We start from the raw sequence: 25434 nt of genomic DNA, 5'->3' as shown, positions 1-25434 counted from the left end.
ACAGTACTTGAACTGTTTATCTATCCTTACGTCAGCGTGTTCCTCATCAAATGGAGGTTGTCAGGAATTTTGCCTTGCGCATCCGGGAGGACGAACGTGCGCCTGTCGGGATTTTTGGGAACTGCAAGCAGATGGGGTGTCCTGTGAGTAACATGTGTTGGGTGACACCAGTATAAGTGCATTGGATGTAGCAATGCTTTGCACAAGTAATTATATAAATAGGCCATGTATGTAAATATTTTCAAACGAAATTGCAGGGGAAATTGGTTATTTTTTTAGAATTCTACACATGACAATATATTTGATAAAAGTTTAAACTTATGTGCCATGTATCCATGCATTTACCATGTGCAGTTACTTGATTTTTGTTTACTTTAGAGACCTTGTGTACAATTCTACTGACTCTAGTTTATTTGGTAATTGCAGGTCTTTAGTCTCTTTAAAGTCTAGCGTGCTTAGTTGAATAAAATAAAGGAAACGTCAACAATTAAAGCTTCAGTTTTCTTTACAACAAACATATTTGATTCAATTTAACTTAAGTCATTAACTGTTTACAGGTAGCGGTATTAGCTGTTCTCATGGAGAAGTCAGTTGTGAACACGGACTTGCCTGTATCCTGTCATGGAAACGTTGTGACAGGATCTCAGACTGCACGGACGGGAGTGATGAGGAGGGCTGTGGTAAGTCACTGTCATGAGGTCATGTGGTACAGGCATGTACTTACACTTCTTTTGCATCATTAGTACCAGGGGACATTTTTTCTCCAAAATTTAGCGCTCCTTAATGTGACATGTTTATTAATATGAATTATTTATTATATGTCATTTTACGATAGTGATCTCTGGAATAAAATAAAAATGTACTAAATGGTTTCTGCAGACGAATGACATTTTTTTTACAGATTTTAATGTTGCATTCATGACTTTATCATGAAAAATGCCAGTAGTGACCAGCCGGGGGACTCGATGAGAAAAACAGGCATAAAATGGCCACCACAGACCGAATAATCATATGTATGAAAAAAAAAGGAAATAGGATAATGTTAGGAAACAAGAAGTTTCCACAGATACCAGATAAAAGTCATTAACAGGTGGTCATTGATACAGTTCTGACTGTATATACAGTTTTGTACTAAAGATTTCAGTATTTTATATGAACCATTTATTACACATAGCCAAACATGGAAGTCCAAAGTTTAAAAATGCATTTGATTTAAACATCTTTTTTCCAGTTTCTGACGCTGTCCTCACAACAAACTAATAAGGAATCCGATATGTCCAAAACGTGTTTAGGGGTTTATTGGACAGGAACTGGGAAGGGGTTTTGTAATGTTATCAGACATCTCAAATGCTTTTTTCTTGTTTTTCTTATTTTCTCATGGGAAGAAAATTTTTCTTTGGAAGAGAATAATAAGAGAAAAATAAGAAAAAAATAAATTTTCTGTATACCTACGTTCTTGCACCAAGAACAATTTTCTCATTTTTCTTGAGTGGAGATAATTTTTTCTAAAATAGGCTTCGTTAAATCTTGATTTTTCTTTCGTGAAAAAATATTTCTAGAGGAGATTCTAACTTACAAGATTAGAATTCTTGTAATCTTGAAATTTCTTCAGTAAAGACAATATTTCTAGGGAAGATTCTAAGTTACAAGATTAAAATTCTTTTAATCTTAAAAATTCCCTCAGACTTAGTTAAATTTTCTTATTCAATCTCCATGGAAGATTTCTTTCTTACCTGACATAAAAGTGGTCAGATTTAAGTTTTTTTTCTTGTGTATGTCAAAAAATTTCTAGTTCATGTTACCGAGAATGATTGAAAAGGCCATTCTTGTTTTTCTTAGCAATGTTTAAGAAATATAAAATTTGGTTCTTGTCTTTCTTGGGAAACACTGATTGGAAAAGCAAGAAATTTAATTATCTAAATCTATTATTAGAATAAAGCGCTGCTTAGTGTTTCTTTCTTAAAATTTCTTTTTTTTCTTGACTAGAAAGCTTAAGAAAGATCATTCTTGTTTTTCATGGCAACATTTAAGAAAATACAAGAATTAATCTTTCTTGACAAATACTGATAAGAAAAAAACAAACAAGAAAGTCTGATATAAAATTAATCTTTGATTAGGCTGAAGATATGGCTAGTATTATATTCTTAAACATTCTTGATTTTCTTCCCTAGAAAGTTTAAGAAATGCCATTCTTGTTTTTCTTAGCAACATTTAAGAAAATACCAGAAAGTTTTAAGAAAGATGATTCTTATTTTGCCTGGTAATGTGCAAGATGATGTAAAAACTTTTTTCTAGTTTTTTCTTGTCATGTGACCTTTTCTGAACCCCTGATTGGTTGATTCAAATCCCAGAATGCAGTTAGGGGGTTTTGAATGTAAGTCAGATGTAGCAGCCGGGGCTGGTTACTTATTTTTGTCAGTTACTGGCTCATGTCAGATTTGAAGTCAAAATCAAATTAAAAAGGACCCTGTGTACATGTGAAGCAATGGTGATCGTGGTCAGCTTGCTGAAGAAACCAACTTTGCAACAGAAAAAGCATGAAACCAAACAGATTGAAGGTAAGTGCGCCCCCCTCCCCACCTATAAGATCTGTTGACATTGTTTTTAGACTTCATAGCCCAGATATTATTACAACGCCATTGGGGTTGATTTCAAAGTCAAATCATATATCTCTGGTGTCTTGTATAGTAAAGTTCATTACAGTGCTTTCTAATATAATTTTAAATTGTTAACTCCAAGTAATAAAAATAGTATTTTAGCATCCTCTTTTGACTTGTTGCCTTCAGTACACGCATGCAAACTAACACAGGTCTTTCTTGTTGTTTTCAGGTGTCCAAAGGGTGTGACTTTGCCAATTCTATAATGCGAAAACTTGCTGAATATGTTTCTGATCAGAATGTGATTCTGAAATTCTGTATTCTGAAATCATAATGGCTTGTTAGTTACATCCTATAATATTTTGAAAGCTACTTTTAAACTGTTTCCATTCCAAGAATGTTGATGGACTGATATTTTTAATTAGATACTTTGTACAAAAATCAATGTGAAAATAAAATCTCTATACTGTCCAGTGTCCAAATGCTTTTCAAAATAACATTTAGTTGCTATACATTATTGTCCGTTTTCTATTTAGGTAGCACTATATACATGGTATTTCTTTTCTTGTGGGCAGAATGGTTTTCTTGCTACAGGAACAGAGTCAGCTCTTATTTCAAGAAATCTTTTCTTGTGTACAGAATGGTTTTCTTGCTACAAGAACAGTTAGCTCTTCGTTCAAGAAATCACTTCTTGTGGGCAGAATGGTTTTCTTGCTACAAGCACGGATAGCTCTTAGTTCAAGAAATATTTTCTTCTGTACAGAATGGTTTTCTTGCCACAAGAACAGTTAGATGTTAGTTCAAGAAGTCTTTTCTTGTGGGGAGAATGGTTTTCTTACTACAAGAACAGTTAGATCTTAGTTCAAGAAATCTTTCCTTGCAAGGAGAATGGTTTTCTTGCCACAAGAAGAGTTAGATAATAGTTCAAGAAATCTTTTCTTGTGTACAGAATGATTTTCTTGCAATAAGAAGAGTTAGATCTTAGTTCAAAAAATCTCTTCTTGTGGGCAGAATGGTTTTCTTGCTACAAGAACAGTTCGCTCTTAGTTTAAGAAATCTTTTCTTGTGGGGAGAATATTTTTCTTGCTACAAGAAGAGTTAGATCTTAGTTCAAGAAATCTTTTCTTGTGTACAGAATGGTTTTCTAGAAAACTTAAAAATTCTTACTGCAAGAATAATAGTCTAAGGATATTTAGTTCAAGATACATAAGAAAAGAAATCTTACCTTAAGAAAAATATGCTAAAATGCAGTTTCTTGAAATTCTTGTCTCATGGACAAATTTTTTTCTTGGGTGAAGAATAATTTTCTCAGTGGAAGAAAATTTTTCTTCTCTGAAGAAAAACAAGATTGGCATTTTTGGTAGTGTACATGCTCCTTTTTTTATCAATTTGTAGTGTGCCTACCAATACCCCGGAATTCTTACCCCGACCGGAATTTGGAACTCCGCAGTAGACTTGCAATGCTACCGAACCACCTAGGTCAGACGACGTTTGAGGAGATACGGAATTCCTCTGACGTCACGCGGCTCTACAGTTTGACCAGCATCCCAGGGAAGAACTACCACCCTGAGTTAGAAGAATTCCTATTGACGATCATTTTCCCACCATGCAACGTCACCGACGGGAACGAGACTGAGTGCTTAAAAAAAGCCAACACGACTGCTTGCAAGTAAGTAAAGAACACAAATATAATTGCAATGTTGCCAATGACTTAGTTACTCTTTTGGAAGGGGTTATGTCTATAGTAACCATATCATTTGATGCTTCTTGATTATATCTAGATTTAAACCTGACCTAACCCTTCTGAAATAAGGAACTTGAGCCAATGCACATTTTGAAAAATCCGTCTAAAGGCGTTCAGTCCATTTAATCTATTCATGGTTTTCAGTGGAACACAACTGGTACCATGCCGCTCGTGGTGTGAGGAAGTGCTCAACATGGCTGATGACTGGATAAAGGACCTGCTGCCGCGATGTGAATTCCTTCCATCATCTGATCACGATTGCTGGAATCCCGATTCAGAAACAAAGTTAGACGAAGGTGAAAAGAAATGCTTTTGTTATTATCCTGGATGCCAATCAGATTCTACTCTATCCATTTTCCTCACTAGTAATTTTTCTGACGTAGAAAAAACTCTTGGTGTTATTTTAGTTATTACCTCCATGACATGTCATGGAGGTTCTATTTATCTTCGCCATTAATATTATATTTTCAGAGGCGTTTGTGTGTGTGTTTGTGTTTGTGTGTGTGTTTGTGTGTGTGTGTGCGTGTGTGTGTGTGTGTTTGTGTGTGTGTGGCTACAAAAACGATAGCTTGAGAAGTGTTAAACGGATTTTCTTCATATTCTGTAGACCATTGAGTCTTGTTGAGACCTTAAATTGTTTGATTTTGGCCCCTCTAGCGGCTTGTTATGGTACTGCAGCTGAACTTCTGGTTTTGATATGCCATGATGTAGACATGCTAGTGTCACTAAATTTGGATGATAAGTAGATCTTTTCATGGGGAAGAAGTAACGTAAAATGGATCTCTAGTGGTTTGCTCTAAAACTGGATTGGAGTTTGTTTAGAATATATGAAGGTAGCATAAGCGATGCTTGAAACAATGATGCAAATATTGAATAAATGTAATCTGTATAGTTTATTTGTTTAAATTGGAAATTCCATTAGTAAGCTACATTGCATAAATGTTGTGACATGTGTAATTGAGAACGAGAGCAACGCATTATCAGATATTGATTATGTAAATAAAGAATTATTTTGTATAATTGATAAGAAACTGTTAAGCGACGGTCACAACTCGCCGTGCGTGCTTTTTGTCCGTAAGTTTTTGTCGTGGCTACGTCTGCTACGTTTCTTCTGCAAACGTAGGGTGGCCGACCGAGGGAGTACGTCACTCGCACGGTTGCGCAAGGTGTACTTACGTGGTCTGCACGCCACGTCTGGCCGTGAGCAGTTGCGTGCATCGTACGTTGCGCAAGTGGTAAGTAAGTTGTACGTGCTTACAACGTACGATCTCTGTGCGATTGCCACGTTGCCGCGTACAGGCCGTACCTACACGTGCGGCGTACGCACGGTTTCCTTACTCACTCGCACGTTGTAAGTGCACCTCCTGTTAACTTCATCATCACTAGCCGCCCTGGTGTCTTCCGCGGCCCGTTTCTTCGGGTCTTGTCTGGTAGTCTTCTTCTGAGCCTTCCTGGGCATTTTGGAGACGAGTTGGCAGTCGCCCGTCAAGTCGTCTTTATGTACTGTAAAAATCAGGCGCGTTGCACGCGCGTTGCACGTGCGGAGCACCTGGTATGGTGCACGTGTGTTCTGCGTGGTCATTGAGCAGGTCAACTGGGAAGTGAGGAGTAAGCACGGATGACGCAAGCACCGTGCGTGGCACGCACGTGCTTCGTGCGCTGTCCGTACAGCAATTGCATGTGAGAATAGTGAAGTTAGACTCACGGAGTCCGTACGTTGCACGCTCATAGGCTGTACGGGGCACGCGCGTCGCACGTACTCGCACGCACGGGTGGTAAATCCGCAGACCGCACGTAGAAAAAGTATTACATGCTCTTAAAGTTCTACGGCGTGTCTGCGTGCTCCCAAATCCGTAGGATTCCGTACGGAGGTGGTACTCACCACGCACGGATGCCGTACGATTGCCCACGTTTTTGCACGTAGACAGCACGCAGAAGCACGTACGGCGAGTTGTGACCGTCGCTTAAATGGCATATTGGTAACTACCTGAAATTTCATACTTAAAGTATGTGAAAGTTGTGTGAGCCTGGTTATTATTAAACATAACTTATTCAAATAAGGCTCTCGTTTGCATGATGTATCACCAAATGCTAGAATTACATGCTTTGTTAAGATACGGCTGTCTTTTGGTCAAGATTTGATGGACTGGTATAATTCATGCAAATAAGGATCCTATTGGCCAAAACTGGGTGAAAAATCTATAATTTGTTAGTTATAAAGTTTAACATCGTTTGTCGAAGCAATGAGGTGGTTGAAGACTAGTTTCAGTTACGTTTGTCGGTCATAACAATGCATAGAATTCAGCACTAAACATTTTATGCAGGTATGGAATTGCCCAAACTAAACCTTAAATCTTATATCCAAAATGTAGGTTTGTTATCGACACAGAATGATATCTCAATACTAAAAGATATAATGCTGTACATGTATTCTATTATTTGGTGATATTGGTTTGTTTTCCTCAGTTTGCTACCATGGCATTGGCATAAACTACCGCGGTACATGGAGTACAACTACATCCGGGACAGAGTGTGTTGCATGGTCAGCTGCACAAGCTGGCTACTACAAGACAGAGTTCCCCTGGGCAAACCTGGATAACAACTACTGCCGCAACCCTACCGGTCTGGATCGGCCATTTTGTGTAATTGAAGACGGTAGCCAGGAGGAGTGTAATGTCATTCCCTGTGGTAAGTTGCCGTTTGAGGAACTGTTAAAATACTCACCATAACCAATTTTATTTACTTATATATTGATCTTAAAAACGGTTGGGTGGTACCTTCAGTTTAGGACAACTGATTTCCAAAGTAGCCCAACATAAGACAGAACAAGTTACAAAGGACATACAGGTAGACAATCAATTACTTAAACATAGAGATAATACATAATATGAACAAAGGGTACAAGTAGTCGATAATTGTCGAAACATGGCCTGTCAACCAAAATAAATAGTCAAAATCATTAGGCATAATCATAGTCCGTGTCATTCCAGTCGAAAGATAAGGTCAGTCCATGAAGGTCAGGGGTCATGTGCTTAGTGCTCTCTTGAAAGCATTTAATGTGGTTGCTTGTTTGGTTTCGTCATTTAACAAGTTGTAAGCTGCTGTTGATCTGTACTGAAATGTTCTCTGTCCCGATCTGTTTGTGTATTTGGGTTTGCGCAGTAGATTCGCTTGTCTTTGTTTTATACTGGCGAGTTTGGTGATTGTAGTTGTTGAAGCATTGCAGCAGGTAATCAGGTGCAAGTCCATGTAAGCACTTATAGACCATGGTACAGATATGCTGACCTCTCCTTTCCTGTAGTAGAATATACCCGTTATATTATACCATTCTAGATGCTGACGTCTGCTTGGACAGAGGCCCGCCAAACTACGGCAAGAGAAGTCCCAGCAAGAGGTTTTACTACGTAGGAGAAAGAGTCAGGTACACGTGCAACGAAGGCTACAAACTTTCGACCAATGATACCAGCGAAGCAAGGTGCAACAGAGGAGGCATTTGGGAAACAGACAAACCCAATTGTTTAGGTAATCATTAGATTATTTCTAACAGTTGTAACCTGTTAATTATTTTTTTGGCCAACATATCGATTTTCAAGGCATTAAAAATTCCAAGCCGAAATGTCAAATCAACGTGCCACGATGCTTCATATGTTTTTATTCGTAATCAAGGGTTTCTTTCAATATGTTTTTTTACTAATGTATGCAGCATACAATTCAGTAATTACGGATATAAGTTTTGACATCAAATAAAACCCTATCCTTCTGTAGTTAACTATAGGCGGAGGCTACAACAGGAGCTATTAGGGGCTTACACTAAAAGTCTGTCACCTGAGAACGTCATTATCACCTTCAGCGGATCTGTGGAACTGATAGTCGATTTGGTATGTAATTTTATCTGCTAAAAACTCATATTTTGCTTGGTTACCAAGTATGGAATTATTTTTAATAAATATATGCGTAATCTATTCTGTTATTTTTTAAGGATGAAAAGAAGGAGCAGCTTGTTGCATCTGTCATCATCGATTTCGTAAGTTTGCGCTATTTCAAACCTTCATCTTACGAAACCACGTATTGATACACTACTTTTACACCATTTTTATCTCGAGTTGTTAACCAATCTTTTATAGTAATTAATTCCTTTTGTGCACCCTAAAATGTTTTTAGGCATGGAAAGACAGCCGACTGAGATGGGATCTCGGAGAATATGATAACGTTCTGACACTCAGCGTTCCGGGGGACCTGATTTGGACTCCGTCATTTATTCTAAAGAGAAAGTATGGTATCACTTCTATTAACCACTTTGATTAATACGTCAGATTTCTTATAGGAGTATATCAACTAAGTATTAATGACCCCCTGATCCTCAGTGTATATAGTGTGATAAAGACTTGTCAGTTTCTATAACCTCCGAATAAAACCACCGAGAGAGCGTCGCGATCAAGGTGGCTTCATGAGGTGGTTGTTATAGCAACTGACAAGGCTTTATTACACAATATACACCGTGGATCAGGGGGTCATTATCGTTATTACCATATAACCTATCCAAATTTACACCGTAAAGAGTGACACATTCCAGTATACCACATGCAACATTAAATTATCTAACAAACCGGTACAGTCACTCCTCTATCTTTCTGTCCGTTAGCCACGTTTTCTTTGCATCTTTACCAGATTCCAATGATCCACATATTGCGTATAAATTGGCCTGTTTGAGGACAAATTCTGGCACCGCGTTTTCCACTGTATGTCCCTGATTGCGATCGTTTTACCTGTCCCTCTGGTTACCGGTTCAAATGAGTTCACCAGAACATCGGACCAGAGCTAATTTGAGCCAGTTAGAATAGAGCCATTAGTCCATGTCAAGTCATCTGAGGTCATTTGAATGTTTCAAGAAGGAGATCTACTAATGGTGGTGATGGTGCGAAATGTGTTTTCTTACCTTCCGCCCAAAAACTCGCATGTGTTGACATGGCCTTTATTTTGTTATCCATAAAAGAATTGGTTGATGGCAAGGCTGTAAACATTTCTGTGCAGAAAGCAAACGTACTACAAATGTTTCCAAAAAGAGTTCACACCCTTGTATAGTGGTCAATTGTTCATTATTTTTCAACAAAGAAACACTTGTGAAATAAAACACACGCTATCTGTGACATCACGGCGTCATTAAAAACATGAAACGGGGGCTTCTGATTGGCCAACGCCATATGATTATAATTGATTTTGATACGTTTATGGACGTTAAACCAAATCAACAGACGATAATTATAAATTTTAACATTGAACCAACAATGTACAATTTGTATACTAGCACAAGAATTCACCAATCCAAGACAAATAACAACATTTTCTTACTTCGCAGTGCGGATCCTATCCACAAAGGTCTCCAAAACGAGGTACCGGTCCGAGTGAGCAGCAGTGGCCTGGTAGAATGGACTGTACAAACCCTGACCACCACCGTGTGTGATGCTGACCCCTTCTTCTTTCCTGCAGACACCATGGAATGCCATGTGTGTTTTTCTGCAACCACGGCGATAGAGCAAAGCATAGGTAAGGAATTGAATTGAATTAAAAAAACACTAAGGAAGGCATTTGCGAGCAAAAAAAACACATTTCACTTTATCCACCATCAGTGTGAAAAGGTGAAACATTCCAAAAAATGACTAGAGCCATAAATTGAAGTCTTTCACATACCCCTCAATCCATCATGGACCACTCCGAAACATTTTCATTTGTAATTAAACTTTTTTAATTAAGATAATAATGAATGTCTACATCAAACAATTAAAACATTTGTTAATTTGCTAACTCTATCTAACCGCAAAATGACAAGATCATTCTACAAAATAGCAAAAGAAGAATGTCAAGAAAAACAATTCATTTTAAGAAAAACAATTTATTTTGCCCACATGCCTATGGCATAGAGTTTAATAGAACAACACAATCATGTATCTATACGTATTGTATTAAGTTAAATGTAATATACGATGATCTAATCTATACGTGGGGTATTATGTAAATATAATAATATTGAATTCGTGTTTATGTCATTATTTTGAATTTCAAAGTTGCATAAAGACCGTGTTGTGAAAGCAAATAACCAAAACTACAAGTTGTTTGTGGAGAAAATAATACAGAAGGAGACCAGATTTTGCAACTAGAGGATGATGCTTACAATGAAATTCAAGCTGCACTTTTCAACAATAACTACGTTATAGAAATATTTGGACATTTTTGGAAACAAAATGATAGTTTGCTTGTTGAAAACATATTTTGAACATAGAATGCCAAGGAGGAAGGTCTGCATCAGACAAAGGGGGCATCCCGTGCAACTCTTACTCTACTGCAACAATGGAGGGCGAATGGTACCGAAAGGATAAGATCTTTGCAAAAGACAACAGGGAAGCGTGCCTTACTATTCATCTGTCGAGGATCCCGCTGTTCCACATCGCCACTACTGTTGGACCCTGCATCATCCTGGTGGCACTGATGGTCATCACATTCATCATGCCTTTGGACAGGGGCGACCGGATCTCGTATGGAGTGACCATTCTACTCTCCATGGTCGTGTCCCTCGTATTTGTGACAGACGTACTTCCTGTCAAGGGGGCATTGCCCTTTTTCGGTCAGTAAAATTCAATTAGGTCTAATGACATTGCTTTCAAAATCATTTGTTTAGATGACTGTAAGAAAAAGCCTCAGCATCATGGTAACTGTTTACCATCTATAATGTTACAGCTACGCTGATCATCATCTGCATGGGCCTGATGGGATTGTTCCTGTTCTTTACCCTGGTCATCATCGTCATCCATGACCGGGAGGGGAGCCTGTCTCCGGCGGCGAAGATTATTTTTCTTCGCTACATTTCAAAGTACCTATTATTCGATTTTGGTTTTAAAGACATCCGATGCAATATCAGGGTGGTAAAATGTTTAAAGAAATTTGTCTGATTTTGCCATCAACCGCAATTTCTTTGCATATTTTCTGCATCATTTTATACTTAGATTTTTTTGCAAGAATTAAGTCCTGGCAACGATACTAAGCAAGGAACTTTTTTCCTTCTCCGATGTGGCATTTTCAACTAAGTAAACACTGACCTAGAATAAAAGTCCATCTGTGTTGGTACAAGTCATTATAAAATGAGGACTAAGCTTTAACTTCCAACACTAACAAAGTTTTGGGACTTGAACAAATTTTCGGTTGACTCCATTGACCTTGTTCCCGGGATGGGAAACGTGACGTCAGAGACACGTGACCGTAGTAGCGGGCCATACGTGCCAGATAACTTGTTACACCCCCAGTCTCTGTTCAGGGTAGGCCTGTTTGCTCTTAAGCAGACCGCCTCCTTCACTCCTCTTGCAAAGAAGTCCGAGTCAGAATAGAGGATTCTAACCCCTTCTAAAGATACAGCGTGTCCCGGAGATTCAATGTGAATGTGTCGAGAGATCCCTGAGGTTACATAATCGGGCGTCGGTGTTCCAGGAATCTCGTTTTTCATGCACGTTCTGTCTCACCTATGTATGTCTCACATAGGTGGAACAGTACATGCAGTCTCCAACTTTCAACCACAAGAATACAAAGTTGATATTTGAATTTGCGGCAGTACATAGCGATTTTACGACAAGCCAGCACATGCTGGCCTTTTGCGGCATTTATAAGTCGGGACTGAACTTAGTTCCATAAAGCGTCGCGGCCTGGGTGCCATCCTTCGTAGTTACCGCAGGCTCCCCGCCTAACTACCACAGACTCATATACAAAGGATGGCACCCATGCCAGATCCTCGGAGGAAGCATTTTTAGAACAGGCGAAAATCAATGCGCGCGCGGATGTAATCGTAAATTTCATCAGTGTTGCGTAACAAAAAAATACCATATGCTATGTAAATGAGCTGATTCAAGTTATTGCTTTAAAAGAAAGACCATGAAATTGACACTGGAGATTACTGAATTGCCGCACCGAATTGGATTGGATGCCGTCAATGATATCTGTGTATGATATGACATTATCGGTATCTAAAACATCGGTTCACCTTAAATTTTGTAATGAATTCATTAATAGTTTAACCCTTGTCCTGTTGGACTTTTTTATACAATATTTTCAAGTAATTTGAGGTATGATTCAAATCACAGATCCTTTTTTCCTTGTGGCGGTGTAGTAACTTCCGCATTCGTTGCGTTTCGCTGCAGTGTAATGCATGAGGAACACCCCAAAAGTCGTACATACACATGGCACTATATAGATGGTACTGTATGTGCAACCCATGTAAATATATGGGTCCTCAGGACTATTAAATTTAATTTTTTCCGGCATTACGATTCATTTTCCCCTCTCTGTTGCCTTTTTAATACATTTTATCTTAAAACGTTATATGATTATTTTCTTTAGGATTTTTAAAAATAGAAACCAGGACTTAAATCAGATGACCTGTATCTTGTTATTGTTTGTCTGAACCGAACATTTTTACTGTGTCACTAATTTAGATATTTCATAACAAAACGGAGGCTCATATGAAAGATCTACTATGTAGGTATTATTATGAATAACAGTGAGATGCATTGTCATTTTTTAAACAGTTTCGTCCTTTTTTTCGTTTTGTAGGATGCTGCTGTTGGGTGATCTGACAGCAAAAAGCCAAGCGAACGATGAAGAGCCTGGCGTTACCCACCATGCCACCATAGAGGTGACCAACTGCGCCTATGAAGCCGATAACGTGTCTGTGGCTGACGAAGATGTCACATATTTCGGTGATGGCAACGGGAGGAACGAGCAGCCATCATCGCCTCCAGGGGACGCTACCGGCCGCGGATCAGCTGGCATTGCCGAGCTAAACGTCAGCGTTCAAGAGTTGACAAGGGTGCTTGACAGCAGGATTGGAGAGCTGACAAGGGAGGTAAAGACAGAGGTTGGAGAGCTTACCAAGGCCGTAAAGAACGAAGAGGAAGTGTCTGACTACACGCTGCTGGCTAAGGTCCTGGACAGGCTGTGTCTTGTCATGTACATCATCAGCATCGCGGCAGCCGTCCCTATGACCATGTACTTGGGCAGGTAAAGATGTGGTATCAACCTCGATCCACAGACCGTTTGTCATGTTTATAAAAACAAGGCTTAAAAAGTTTTATCTGACTTGTTGAACAAGCATTTGGAGCATTTTAAACAATGATATAGAACATTCTTATTGGATACCTGACACCTTTATTTGCGTTATTTATTACATTTAGCACTTGCCTTAATTTACTCAATTTGTATATAGTTCAGCTACATTGAAGAGAAGATCTTTTATTTAGTAGATACCCGTGATCTAATTCCGTGGACAATAAGGAGGCTTATCAATATAATTCCAAGGTTATTAAATTAGATTGGGAGATACACAGTCCTATTCCAGTATATATTGTTACCAACAAACTTTTCACATGTTATTACAGTAAATAATATTCTATCCAGATAGTATTGTATATAGCTCTTTGCCTAAATCGTTAAGTTGGGGATCAGGTATTGTTATCCGCGTAATCAAGAACGTATACGCAAAAATGCTTCGAGCCTAATTCCTTATTATCTGCTAAATATTTGCTAGGGTAAAATTTATTCTTAAATTCAAGTCAATGGAGGCCTCAGTTGTTATAGGAGGTAGATGATTGTAAACAGATCGTTGGCATGTCAACATGTTATACTTGATCGTGTGTATACTTTACGTGTATGAAAACATTGATGTGGTAGATATAATAAAGTTGTGTGAAGTAATAGCATAAAGTAGAGAATCTAAATGGTTTCCATGGAAACAAATCATTCCTTTTACTGTCTGTTTAAGTAGAGCTTTGTGCATGTTGTTTACAACATTTAGATTAATACAGACTTGCAACAATAATTTGTATTTATTGTAATGGGCCACATGCAAAACTCAAAATCAAACTTTATGATGAACATTGTGGTATATGCATTCTGCTGACTTGTAATATTAAAGTGATTGTCTTAAAAGATGAATCAAACATGAAATTTTAAACGCATTAGTTGTTTTTAAATTGCATATCGGCACATGCAAAATTAAGTGCAGCTTTTGCCGTTTTAGTAATTCGTCATTTCTGTAATCTTATATATTGGCGTTCCATACAGAATTTGGTTGTGGAATGTGTTTTTTATCATGTTACTAATTGTATAAGATTTCCGTCTAAACTGAGACAGGCTGCTTTAGGACTATACAGATATTACAAGTCGCTTTTCATCTCATTTGTGTAGTGCACTTGATAATAACGTTTGTGATACGTCAACTTAACTTTATCATCGCATCCGTAATAGGAAAATCTTTTCTCTGACGCTCAGTAGCTGAAGTGATCAGCTAAAGTTAACTTGTAACTGCTTGGATGTACAGCAGGCTTGGATATATTAGGTACTTCTTGATATTCTGCTTACGATCTGCTAGACTGCATAGAATGACAAGATGGCTTTCTGTAATCTCATATTATAAGTTTCTCTTTTAGTACTTTCTATTACATTTAACGTTTGTCCCTTTAAGAAAATGATCAAACTCTACTTTTTAATATGTGGACTTAATTGCTAATATTTTAGAACCTTATCCTGTATAGATATTTTTTTCTTTTTAGGTAAAAAAGGCACCATGATTATTCAGGCAAAACACAGGGTTAATGTGACATAGTTTACTTATCAATTAATATAAGCCTTAAAATTATATTAATGGTTTAATATAATTATTTCTGTGTTAGGTATTGTATTCGACTCTGCAATAGTACGTACGTGGTACCACTGTAGCGGAGGTCTTTAGGCAATAGCTGACTCTGCATACTGGATATTAATACTGATGACATACATGTACATAATCTCATTCATTTACCTACCTAAATTGAAACCAAAACAAAAATTAAATGGCTGCAATAAAGTGTGTTTATATTGGTGACAAATTTGATTTTAACCAGCCCGATGTTGTTAAAACATCAAAGTACTCAAACTTGATTGTAACTGAGGAATTATGACATAATTGTAAGCAGCTGCGCGATGGGTCGGAGTAGTATAAACAAGGATTGTGTGAATATAAGTCATTGGCATTTTTTATATTTAATTTAAATTCCATGTGACAAAGAATAAATGTGCTTAGCAAATCATATAAATATTGTAGTCAATTAAATTGTTGTTGGATAATTGGCCTTGCAAAACCCTTATTAATGCATGGTCCTTTATGTATCGAAAAAAACTTATGAAGGAGACCCTCTACATATAGACATTTAGGAAATTCTGTCGACAAGTAAACTGTTGTCATCTAATCACTGTGGAAATGTGTAGATTATTAAGACCTATCACACCTTGTTATGAGACATGGAAACATCTGGAGTACTTTGTTTACTGAATAAAATGTGGTCATGGTGCAAAACGTCTGTTTTGAGCGTGTTTTTGTCATGTTTTTGCCATTTAAACTGGGGGGGGGTAGGCTCGCGCCAACTTATATTTCAGATGTCACATGAACAGCTTATGCTAGAACCGTCATATTTGGTCAATTTTCCTAAAATATATTTGGACACGAATTAATTTTAATCAAATAAGTTGTTGTTTTTTTAAATCTTGTTGCCAACTGGTTTCTGACAGGCAGTTTTTCGAGAATTTAGTAATTTTGGTGGAAACAATTTACACCTGGGTTATTTAACACACATTAGATACCAATGGACTGGCAATTTTAAATACATGGTTGAGTCAAACACTATATAGTCAACTAGCAATAATAATCTAATCACTTCGTTTTCTAATTTTGAAGTCAAATAAAATTAATTTTCCCTTATTCTGGATTCTGTTTACTAATCTGTGGCAGTGTAAACACTAAAACAGCAAAAACAAGCATGTGTTGCAGAAACAAGCTTGACCGAACTTTGGGCTGTTCTCTCTCTGACACTCGGTGCAAACAGGGCTGCATCACATCTTGAAAGTTCATCTGTGTTGGTACAGGTCACTATGCAGCAAGTTTAAACTGTGATTTCCAACACAAGAAATTGCACTCACCCAAATTTTTGACTGTACAACTCCAGTCTTTGTCAAGGAATGAGCAATCCACCGCAGTGCATCATAGGTTGCAGAAAGTTTGTGGCGCCCCTCGTTTCTGTTGAGGGATGGTTGTAATGCCCTGGTGCCGGGGGCGCGACAGACTTCCTGCAACCTATGATCGACTGCTCACGGAGTCACGTGTGTTATCTGCGTGACGTCACGGAAGCGGTGGATTGTTCATTCCTTGACAAAGACTGGAGTTGACAAAGACTGGAGTTGTACAGTCGAAAATTTGGATGAGTCCAATTTCTCGTGTTGTAAATTACAGTTTAAACTTGCTGCATAAGGGCTGAATCCGCCAGCAGCACGGCGCAGGCGAGCCGTCTTGGACGGGATGGAGACCAGGGTTCGCCGGGAGAGCAGCAGGGACAAGCGGGCCGACATCACCCAAGAAGAACCGCTCCAGGTGCAGTTCGAAGAAGAAGCAGGAACAGCACTGCAGTTGATAACATCTTCAGATGAATTACAAGAAGTAGTCCGGCTTTGGTTTGTAGGAATCTGGAATACCTCTGATTTCTTGTGGTACTGCTTCAAAGATGGTGAAGTCTTTCTGCAAGTGTTCGTCCAGTCCAAGTATGGCCGCTACATTTCCACACCTGCAAACAGCAAACAACATCATCGTCCACTTTTCTTTAAATTAAATATAGACATTAAGCTGAAAGCTATACCTCTCATTGCCATTGGCTGCAGGACTCGAAATTAAGATAGACCAATGGCCACTAACCACTGAAGTTTAGGCTTCAACAACTAAAAAGACACGTCGATCAAGGTTAGGCATCCAGGTAATACGATACGCCAAAAAGCAGTTATTAGTTTGTGCTTATAAACATGCATTTCCCCTCTGGTCTCTCAGTCACTGACAAAAGCTAGTGGATACTAGCTGAAACGTCTGACGTTTTCAAAATCATATCGAGTTGCTTGAGTAACTGCTTTTTGGCGTAACTAAAAAGAAATTTTTTGGACATTTTAGGACGATAGAAAAATAACATCAGAATGTCAGCCCTTCTTTTGTTTTTCAGACACACGTGTTGGCTTTAACCCTACCTAGACGGGGATTTTTATGTCGTTATGACGTAATATGAAAACAGCAACGGCAAAAATACACTTTCGTGCATCAACACGGGCATGCCTGCAGACGGCGTATAAAATTGCCTGCCGATTACACAAAGAGAACCCCGTGTTCTAGCTGCGAACACGAACTCCTCACAACACTCCGTCCGGAGGTCTTGACCTCCTTCACGGAGTAATAAACTCAATTTCGAGGCCTGTGACTGTCGAAAAAAGATACCGATGAAAATGCCTAAAATACGTCAAAAAGTAAGATTAAGCGTAAACATCTGCTTAGCTTGTGACAAAATTACATTCTTAAATTTTAGTCCCAAAAGGAAAAAATCAGACGGTACATGGGACCGTCAGGGGGGACATCTTGTTTTCTATCTATTGCACGAATCTGTGGGACAAATAGGAGGAGAGTTAAAAATAACACTTCTTCAGTTACTGTTTATCACACAATAACACGTCAAGAGTTCCTTGTTCTCATCATTATTATTCTAAACTTAAACACATCTTGTTTAAAAACTCATTAGACTTGAGTGGTTCAATAGATTTGTTATCCAGAGTTTGTTGCATATATATCCTCCATTGTACCATATGACTGTAGCTTTCTGTCCTGCTTCTCTTTATTTTTTTAAAATTTAAATTAGCGCTCTGACTTGTATGGGGATTCCTCTCAAATGGATCAGAGAAAGACAGCTGGAATTATCCGTGTTGAGAGCGGCATTACCGACCTGGTCTAGAGTATTAATGGATGGAGACAGGCCTCCGTGTACACAGAAAATCTGCAACAATAAAATAACAACTATGAAATAAAAACTAAGCTTTAACTTCCAACACTAACTAAAAAGGATTGGGAATTACCCAAAATTCTCGGTTGACTCCATCCACCTTGTTCACGGAATGGACCCATCTACTCTTGGACGTGACGTCAGAGACACGTGACCATAGTAGCGGGTCATCAGTGCCAGATAACTTGTGAAAATTTAGGGTAAGTCCCAGTACTTTGTAGTTAGCGTTGGAAGTTGAAGATTAGTCTTTAATTCTTTTTATTGCATAACTTATACCAACACAGATAAACTGTCATGCTAAAATAAAAATTGTTAGTCCAAATTTGTAGCTTTTCGGTCCGAACTCAAAACCTTTAGCCTACTAAGGTTGCTGTTAAGCACCAAAATTGTGTTGGTTATTAGGGTACACTAAAAGAGATTTATTCCCAACACATCAACAAAATCCATGCTTGGTTCACTGACATCCTGTATCTGTATAGCCGGTATAACCGCCCTTCGGCGTAACACACCAGCTTCTGTATCTGTATAGCCGGTATAATCGCCCTTCGGCGTAACACACAAGCTTCTGTTTCGGTATAGCCGGTATAATCGCCCTTCGGCGTAACACACAAGCTTCTGTTTCGGTATAGCCGGTATAATCGCCCTTCGGCGTAACACACCAGCTTCTGTTTCGGTATAGCCGGTATAATCGCCCTTCGGCGTAACACACCAGCTTCTGTTTCGGTATAGCCGGTATAACCGCCCTTCGGCGTAACACACCAGCTTCTGTATCTGTATAACCGGTTTAACCGCCCTTCGGCGTAACACACCAGCTTCTGTATCGGCATAGCGGGTATAACCGCCCTTCGGCGTAACACACCAGCTTCTGTATCGGTATAGCGGGTATAACCGCCCTTCGGCGTAACACACCAGCTTCGCAGGCACGCGGCGCGGCGGCAGCTAGCTATATCACATCGAACGGCTTGTTACACTCAATCTTTGCACATTTGATTGCAAGAGTTCTTTAAAGCTTTCTAGTGATGGTGCCCCAAATGTGCTTGGTGGCAACTTGTTTCAGTCTACGATAGTTCTGGGGAAATACAAGTTTTTGAATACCTCAATTCTTGGTTGATAACTGATATTTGAAGACATGACTGTTTCTTGTTCTTTTCTGGGCTGGTATCAGGTATTTAGTGGTTGGTACGTCCACCAGTTTATTAGTCATTTTGTACATCAGTGCTTCTAACTGTGATTTTCTGACCTTTCCGTCGATAATGGCTGACAGGCTGAGGTAGTCGAAGACCTCGGTGCAGTATTTCCAGACCGTGATGGACCCGTACTTCCTCAGACACTCGTCGTAAAACTCGTACACCTGCGTGATCTGTCGACTCTCGTGGTTACCTCTGATCAGCGTAATACGGTCTGGATAACGAACCTAGAGGCAAATAACAGTATGAACAGTAAAATAATATTTTAGCCTGTTTAAATGCAATTAAGTTAATTGCTCATACTCCCATGGGACTGTCTCCACAATTGCAAGGATCTCGTCTACAGTTACATATGACAGTGACCGTAGTTTTTTTGTCCTGTATTTCTCTACTTTCAACTGGATCATCAAATGGATCATCAAATGGATCAGAGAAAGACATAACCACTGTCTTCGTAATACTTAAGCTACTGATATCCACTTGGTATTCGAACAGATTTTTGTCTTAAGTAATATTTCCAATCTTAAATGTACCAGCATTACTTCAAAAGTATGCTGGTACATTACATTAAAGAGATGGCCTACAAGACCTACATACGCCCCAAAACTAAAGTATGCGGCCACAGTATGGGACCCTCATGTCCAACAAGACATTCACAGAATTGAGACGGTTCAACGGAGGGCAGCTCATTTTGTGTTGAGGCGGAATAGGCACACCTCAAGCCCCACAGAGATGCTGGAGGACCTCAACTGGCCCAGTCTCCAAGCACGTCGGGAGACTGCACGGCTCGCCATGCTGTACAAAATTCAGCACAACAAGGTTTGTACAGATGGGCTCAGGGGCAAAATCCACCATGCCCCACGACGTGAGAGACGGGGGCATGACCAACAAATTGCACAACTCTGGGGCAGGACCCAGTATCGAGCAGTGTCTTTCCTGCTACGGATAGTAGAAGACTGGATCTCCTAAATACCCCAAACAACAGTGGAAGCCACAAATACTGAAACATTTGTGGCGAGATTCTTCTGAATTCTTGACTGGTGACCACTCCCCTAAGTGACAGAATGATCGACATGACGATAGCGGTCACTCAGAGGAAGAAGAAGAAGACTGTTATTAATGGAGAATAGATAGCAAAATGGCTGCTTCAGAGTGCTAAAGGTTCAGCTAAAATAAAGGACAAAAAAGGAGACGTTACCTTAAGAGCAAGCAGCAACAGGAATGTCTCCACACCGTAATACCCTCTGTCTACAAAATTCCCCATAAACAGGTAGTTAGTCCCTGGCACGTCCCCCCCAACCTGTGAGAAAAATAGGAAATATACAATTTAAGATGGGAACTTGACTAATTTTCTCTAGACCTGTGCATATTACAATTATTTCAATGGTACAAAATACTCTGTGTCTTTACTTTGTTGTAGGGATGTCTTTTATAGTTAGGCCATGTTGAATGGATAATATGAATGACAATTATGATATGATAATATGAACCCCAAAACTAACGCGAGCGTGCGAATAGAAAAAAAGATGTGCAAAAAAAGTTTCCTTCAATAAACATTATAAAATCTACGTGGTCATAAAGGTTGAACAAATAACTAACTCACAGAGTATCGTATAACGAAAGAAAACGAAAAAAAGACTCATTTTCATTTCTTCACATTTTCTTGAATTGATTTTGACATTCAATGACATTGGTATCCTGTTTTCCAAAATTGTGCTTTGCATCATGGGGCATATATTCGCTCCTTTTGTACGATTTACAGTATTTTCGATAAACTTTTTTTTTTGGGGGGGGGGGATCCATACGCGCACGGATGTCATCCTTATAATCAAATCAACATGGCCTTACCGACGGTAGACAATAACCGTAGTTTTGTGTCCTGCATTTTCTCTCTTTGATGTGCATGGGAAAGCTCATCAAATGGATAGCAGAAAGACATAAACCTATGTCCTCAACATTAAAAAAATACTAAAATCTCAGTGCCAACACATAACAATGAGGTACTTGGTCCAATGTCTGTCTAAACCTTAACCTTTTCTGTGTTGCTAGGGACTCAAGGATGTTTTATGCTGTGTTTCTTACATTGAAAAGTTCCTTAAGATCATAGAACTGTCCGTGGATGTCCCCACACACAGTGACAGGCGAATCTACCATGTGAACGTTGCTTTCTTCTATCAGGATTTCCCTGGAAAGAAATAAAAGTTAAGACAACTCAAAACAACAGCTAAACACTTACAGACTGGTCCAATCAAACTGTTAATTGCATTAGGTATTCTATTAACGTGAAAAAGTAATACACCATAACAAGGTTATGTGCAAACTGTAACATCCTTTTACAGTCACAAAGCACAGCTACATATATCTTAAACCCCTTATTTAGACAGTGGCCTCTTAGAATAGTTGCAATGGACAGAACAATTCAGAACAAGAAACCGTAAACTACATTGAGTATTTTATTAACGTAAAAAAGTACTACATCAAAAGAAGGTTATTTCTAAACTGTAACATCCTTTTACAGTCAAAAACCACAGCTGCATTACATTAAAAAAAACCCTACGTATAGATTCTGGCCTCTTACAGTAGTAACAATCGACAGTACCATTTTACACATGCCACTAATAGAAGAGCACAATTTACCTTGCCTTCTCACAGAGAGCTTTTACCTCGACCTCACTGATGATTTCACAGCGTCGGAGCTGCTCTATTTGTCTGTAGAGGGGGGGTGAGAGAATTGTTAAAGCATCATTACAATAATTAACACCACAGAATCTAATTCTGAAACACTTACTTCCAAGACTGTCAAAGACGGAAGCAATCAATTAAACCACAGTAAAAGACAGTAAGGTTAAGAAATGGATTTAGAGATTAGATTTCTCGCCATACAATAGTCTGTGTCATTTGTGCAGCCTTTGTGACCAGTTAGTTTTTAAAATAAAAGCCACATTTTGCCAAACGTTTTTATTTACAGGCTCGCATCAGTTTTGAGGTTTCCAGAGGATGTTATCCATATAATCAAATCAATATGGCCTAACAAAATAATTTTTTGCCAAAATGTTTTGATTCACACGCTCGCATCAGTTTTGGGATTCTTAGCGGATGTCATTCATAAAATCAAATCAACATGGCGTAATAAAAAAAAGTATTTTTGCCAAAACTTTTTGATTCACACGCTCGCATCAGTTTTGGGATTCTCAGAGGGCGCCATCCATGAAATCAAATCAACATGGCCTTAGAGTAAAAACAAGTGCCAATCAAGATGCTAGCAAGGATAAACACATAGAAACAGACCTGTCTAAGTCAGTGTAGTCAGTCATGGCAATGGTGAGATATCGTAGATATCTTTCTTCAAGAAAGCTCTCAGCGGCTCACTGTAGAGGAGATAAGGAAATGATAGATTTGTCAAAAACGATCAAATCTTGACGGTAATAAAACATGATTTCATATTTGTCGATTTTCACTAGATATTTCATGAATAAACATACCAATATAATAGTGGCAAGAGTCAGAACCATCCTGTTTGGAACTGAAGAAGTTGCAAAGTATCTAACTGAGATCAAATATGTGTACTATTCGCGTATTGAATGAAATAACGTGAACATTCTCACAACCAAAAACACATACAATGGTTGGTAAACAGGTTTCTACAAGGATGTAAGATGGCTTGTACATGAGGTAAGGTGTAGGTTGGGTACTAGTGGTACCCATGGTGGAAACACACTACTAATGAACAGTTATATGGTTCGTTACCAAATGTAACTACTGTAGTTAATGGTCGACGACTAAGCTTGGCCGGTCATGTAGTACGTAGTGAAGAACCAGCCAGTAGGCTTCTACTCTGGAACCCTGACACAAAAAGAAGAGTTGGGCGGCCAAACGTAACACTTAGGAAACTTATAGAAACTGAAACAGGCTTGCAGGGCCTGGAACGTATCTCTGCGGTGAAGGACAGAAAGTTCTGGAGATCAAACTTTGTATGCTTTGATGATGGGTACTAGTAATAACACGGTATCACAGTACGCAGGCCTGGGTCGTTACACTCTTGTATATTTGAATCTACTGGTCAGTTTCAACCAGCACAAACCGGATTATACATACAGGCAGCTGGCTACAACTTTGTATACTGTAGTCATTAGAAATAAAAAAAAAAAATTTACACCTGGTTTACTGTAATTTGCAGTTTTCTTAAAGATGCGTACAGGTGTTCCCTGTACAATTTTACTATGTGTACTGAAACACAATACAGAGTGATCGGTGTCCTGTCTCCAGCTGACGCACAAGTGTTTAGGCACTAGGTAAATTAAGCATTACAGAATTATAAATGAAACAAATGAGTTAATGTAATTTGAATAATGTTAAGCATAAAATGCCCTAACACCTCAAAACACAGTAAAAAAAAACAAGTTGTTTAACGTCAACAGGATCATTTCGATGCCTTCTTGTTCTATGCAAATGGGGGTTAGACCCCACGATTCGCAATGCATCCTGGGGATGGGAAACTTGTGCAAACACAGTTACAGATTTTAGCATGTCCTTACCTTAAACAGAGAATGGGGCCACAGACCACTAATTTCAGCCCTTACGGGGCACGCGCGTCGCTCGTACTCGCACGCACGGGTGGTAAATCCGCAGACCGCACGTAGAAAAAGTTTTACATGCACTTAAAGTTCTACGGCGTGTCTGCGTGCTCCCAAATCCGTAGGATTCCGTACGGAGGCGGTACTCACCACGCACGGATGCCCTGCGTTTGCCCACGTTTTTGCACTTAGAAGCACGTACGGCGGGTTGTGACCGTAGCATTAGGGAAATAGTGACCTTTGACCCGGGCCGGATTCAATCCGCACTGGCCTCTAAAATCTGCATGGCAGTCTGCCGGAAGTGACGTTCAATCTACCGCACGTAGCGCAGTCTGCCGGAAGTGACGTTCAATCTATGGCACGTAGCGCAGTCTGCCGGAAGTGACGTTCAATCTACCGCACGTAGCGCAGTCTGCCGGAAGTGACATTCAATCTATGGCACGTAGCGCAGTCTGCCGGAAGTGACGTTCAATCTACCGCACGTAGCGCAGCGTGCCGGAAGTGACGTTCAATCTACCGCACGTAGCGCCGTCTGCCGGAAGTGACGTTCAATCTACCGCACGTAGCGCAGTCTGCCGGAAGTGACGTTCAATCTATGGCACGCAGGTGATCCCGTGAACGGTGAATTGGGTTCCCGGGATGTGTTTACCTCTTTACGTGGGTCGCGAGAGAAAATTCCTGCGCCGCAGTTCAAAGTAAAACCCTAAGAATCACGGAACCCTCTCGGCTTCAAACAGCTGACCCGTCCCGAAATGCCGTACTGTGTTGTAAACAGCACGGTGGGTGGGGCGGTTGTGTCCGATACAGCCCAGCAAATAGCTAACATTCACCGCTGTAGAGACAGGATATAAGCAGTGTCCCTGGCCCTTTTTGAAGACGAGTTTTACCTCACAGTTTGATATACTATTGTCGTCTGTTACCCACGTAAATGGCTGGCTTTCCCCTCGGTGTGAACCCGCTGAAGTCGTCCGACCGCTTCCCCGTCACAGACACAGGCCTGCGGGCCAGACGGAAATTTGGTTTTGTAGTCAACAAGGCTGGACAAGAACTCTTAGACACCCCCATGAAACTCCTTCCTCTTCGCCCCCGCCGTTCTGCTTCGCCCCCGCCCCGTTCTGCTTCGCCCCCGCAAAAAATCTGCTTCGCCCCCTTCGTTCCTCTACGCCCCCGACGCAATTCTGCTTTGCCCCCGTCCTTCTGCTTAGCCCCCAATGGCGGCAAAGCTCACAGTCGACACGAAAATCGTCTGCAAAATAACAATAAAGGCTGTGCCGCCAAATTTAAAGTAGCCCATGCTCCGGCAAACATTCTGGACCACCTTTCTGCCAAGTGGCGTTGCACAAATCCTTCCCATTCAAAAGTTTACCCCTACCTCACGGCCCGTCAGTGGTTCTTACGTTTATAAGTACTGGCGTTTATAAGTACAGCCGTGAGTGAAATTTCCCGCCAGTACTT

At 39.6% G+C, this 25434-nt stretch overlaps 2 protein-coding genes across 2 annotated transcripts; one reads left to right on the top strand and one right to left on the bottom strand.

Annotated features, from left to right (window-relative positions):
* Nucleotides 1-50: 50 nt before the first annotated feature.
* Nucleotides 51-13384, top strand: LOC109474363 (neuronal acetylcholine receptor subunit alpha-9-like). The gene is made up of 13 exons (XM_019774655.1): nt 51-147; nt 558-680; nt 3993-4266; nt 4486-4637; nt 6808-7029; nt 7675-7863; nt 8107-8219; nt 8321-8365; nt 8503-8612; nt 9698-9885; nt 10619-10960; nt 11074-11206; nt 12934-13384. The coding sequence occupies exons 1-13, from the start codon at nt 51-53 to the stop codon at nt 13382-13384; spliced, it is 2439 nt and encodes an 812-aa protein (XP_019630214.1).
* A 3448-nt stretch (nt 13385-16832) lies between these two features.
* Nucleotides 16833-22744, bottom strand: LOC109474369 (serine/threonine-protein phosphatase 4 catalytic subunit-like). Its single transcript, XM_019774660.1, has 7 exons — nt 22694-22744; nt 22043-22114; nt 21488-21590; nt 20604-20705; nt 19459-19632; nt 18162-18212; nt 16833-16970 (listed from the first exon to the last, which is right to left on the bottom strand). Exons 1-7 carry the CDS (start codon nt 22717-22719, stop codon nt 16905-16907), a joined length of 594 nt encoding a protein of 197 aa, XP_019630219.1. The 5' UTR covers nt 22720-22744; the 3' UTR covers nt 16833-16904.
* Nucleotides 22745-25434: the final 2690 nt, after the last annotated feature.

This window comes from Branchiostoma belcheri, unplaced genomic scaffold (genome assembly GCF_001625305.1).
Source record: "Branchiostoma belcheri isolate BF01 breed outbred unplaced genomic scaffold, Haploidv18h27 scaffold304, whole genome shotgun sequence".
NCBI classification, from domain to species: Eukaryota; Metazoa; Chordata; class Leptocardii; order Amphioxiformes; family Branchiostomatidae; genus Branchiostoma; species Branchiostoma belcheri.
The sequence above is the reverse complement of the archived record's forward strand: the minus strand, read 5'-3'. Positions and strand labels throughout refer to the sequence as shown.

Excerpts from the sequence above, each read along its gene's own strand:
- LOC109474363 (XM_019774655.1), top strand. The coding sequence starts at position 51 with ATGGAGGTTGTCAGGAATTTTGCCTTGCGCATCCGGGAGGACGAACGT. Across the intron at positions 681-3,992 it reads GAGTGATGAGGAGGGCTGTG|TGTGCCTACCAATACCCCGG; the intron begins GTAAGTCACTGT and ends ATCAATTTGTAG. Across the intron at positions 8,366-8,502 it reads CATCTGTCATCATCGATTTC|GCATGGAAAGACAGCCGACT; the intron begins GTAAGTTTGCGC and ends AAATGTTTTTAG.
- LOC109474369 (XM_019774660.1), bottom strand. The coding sequence starts at position 22,719 with ATGACTGACTACACTGACTTAGACAG. Across the intron at positions 22,115-22,693 it reads GACTACACTGACTTAGACAG|ACAAATAGAGCAGCTCCGAC; the intron begins GTCTGTTTCTAT and ends CCCCCTCTACAG. Across the intron at positions 20,706-21,487 it reads ATCTTAAGGAACTTTTCAAT|GTTGGGGGGGACGTGCCAGG; the intron begins GTAAGAAACACA and ends TTTTTCTCACAG.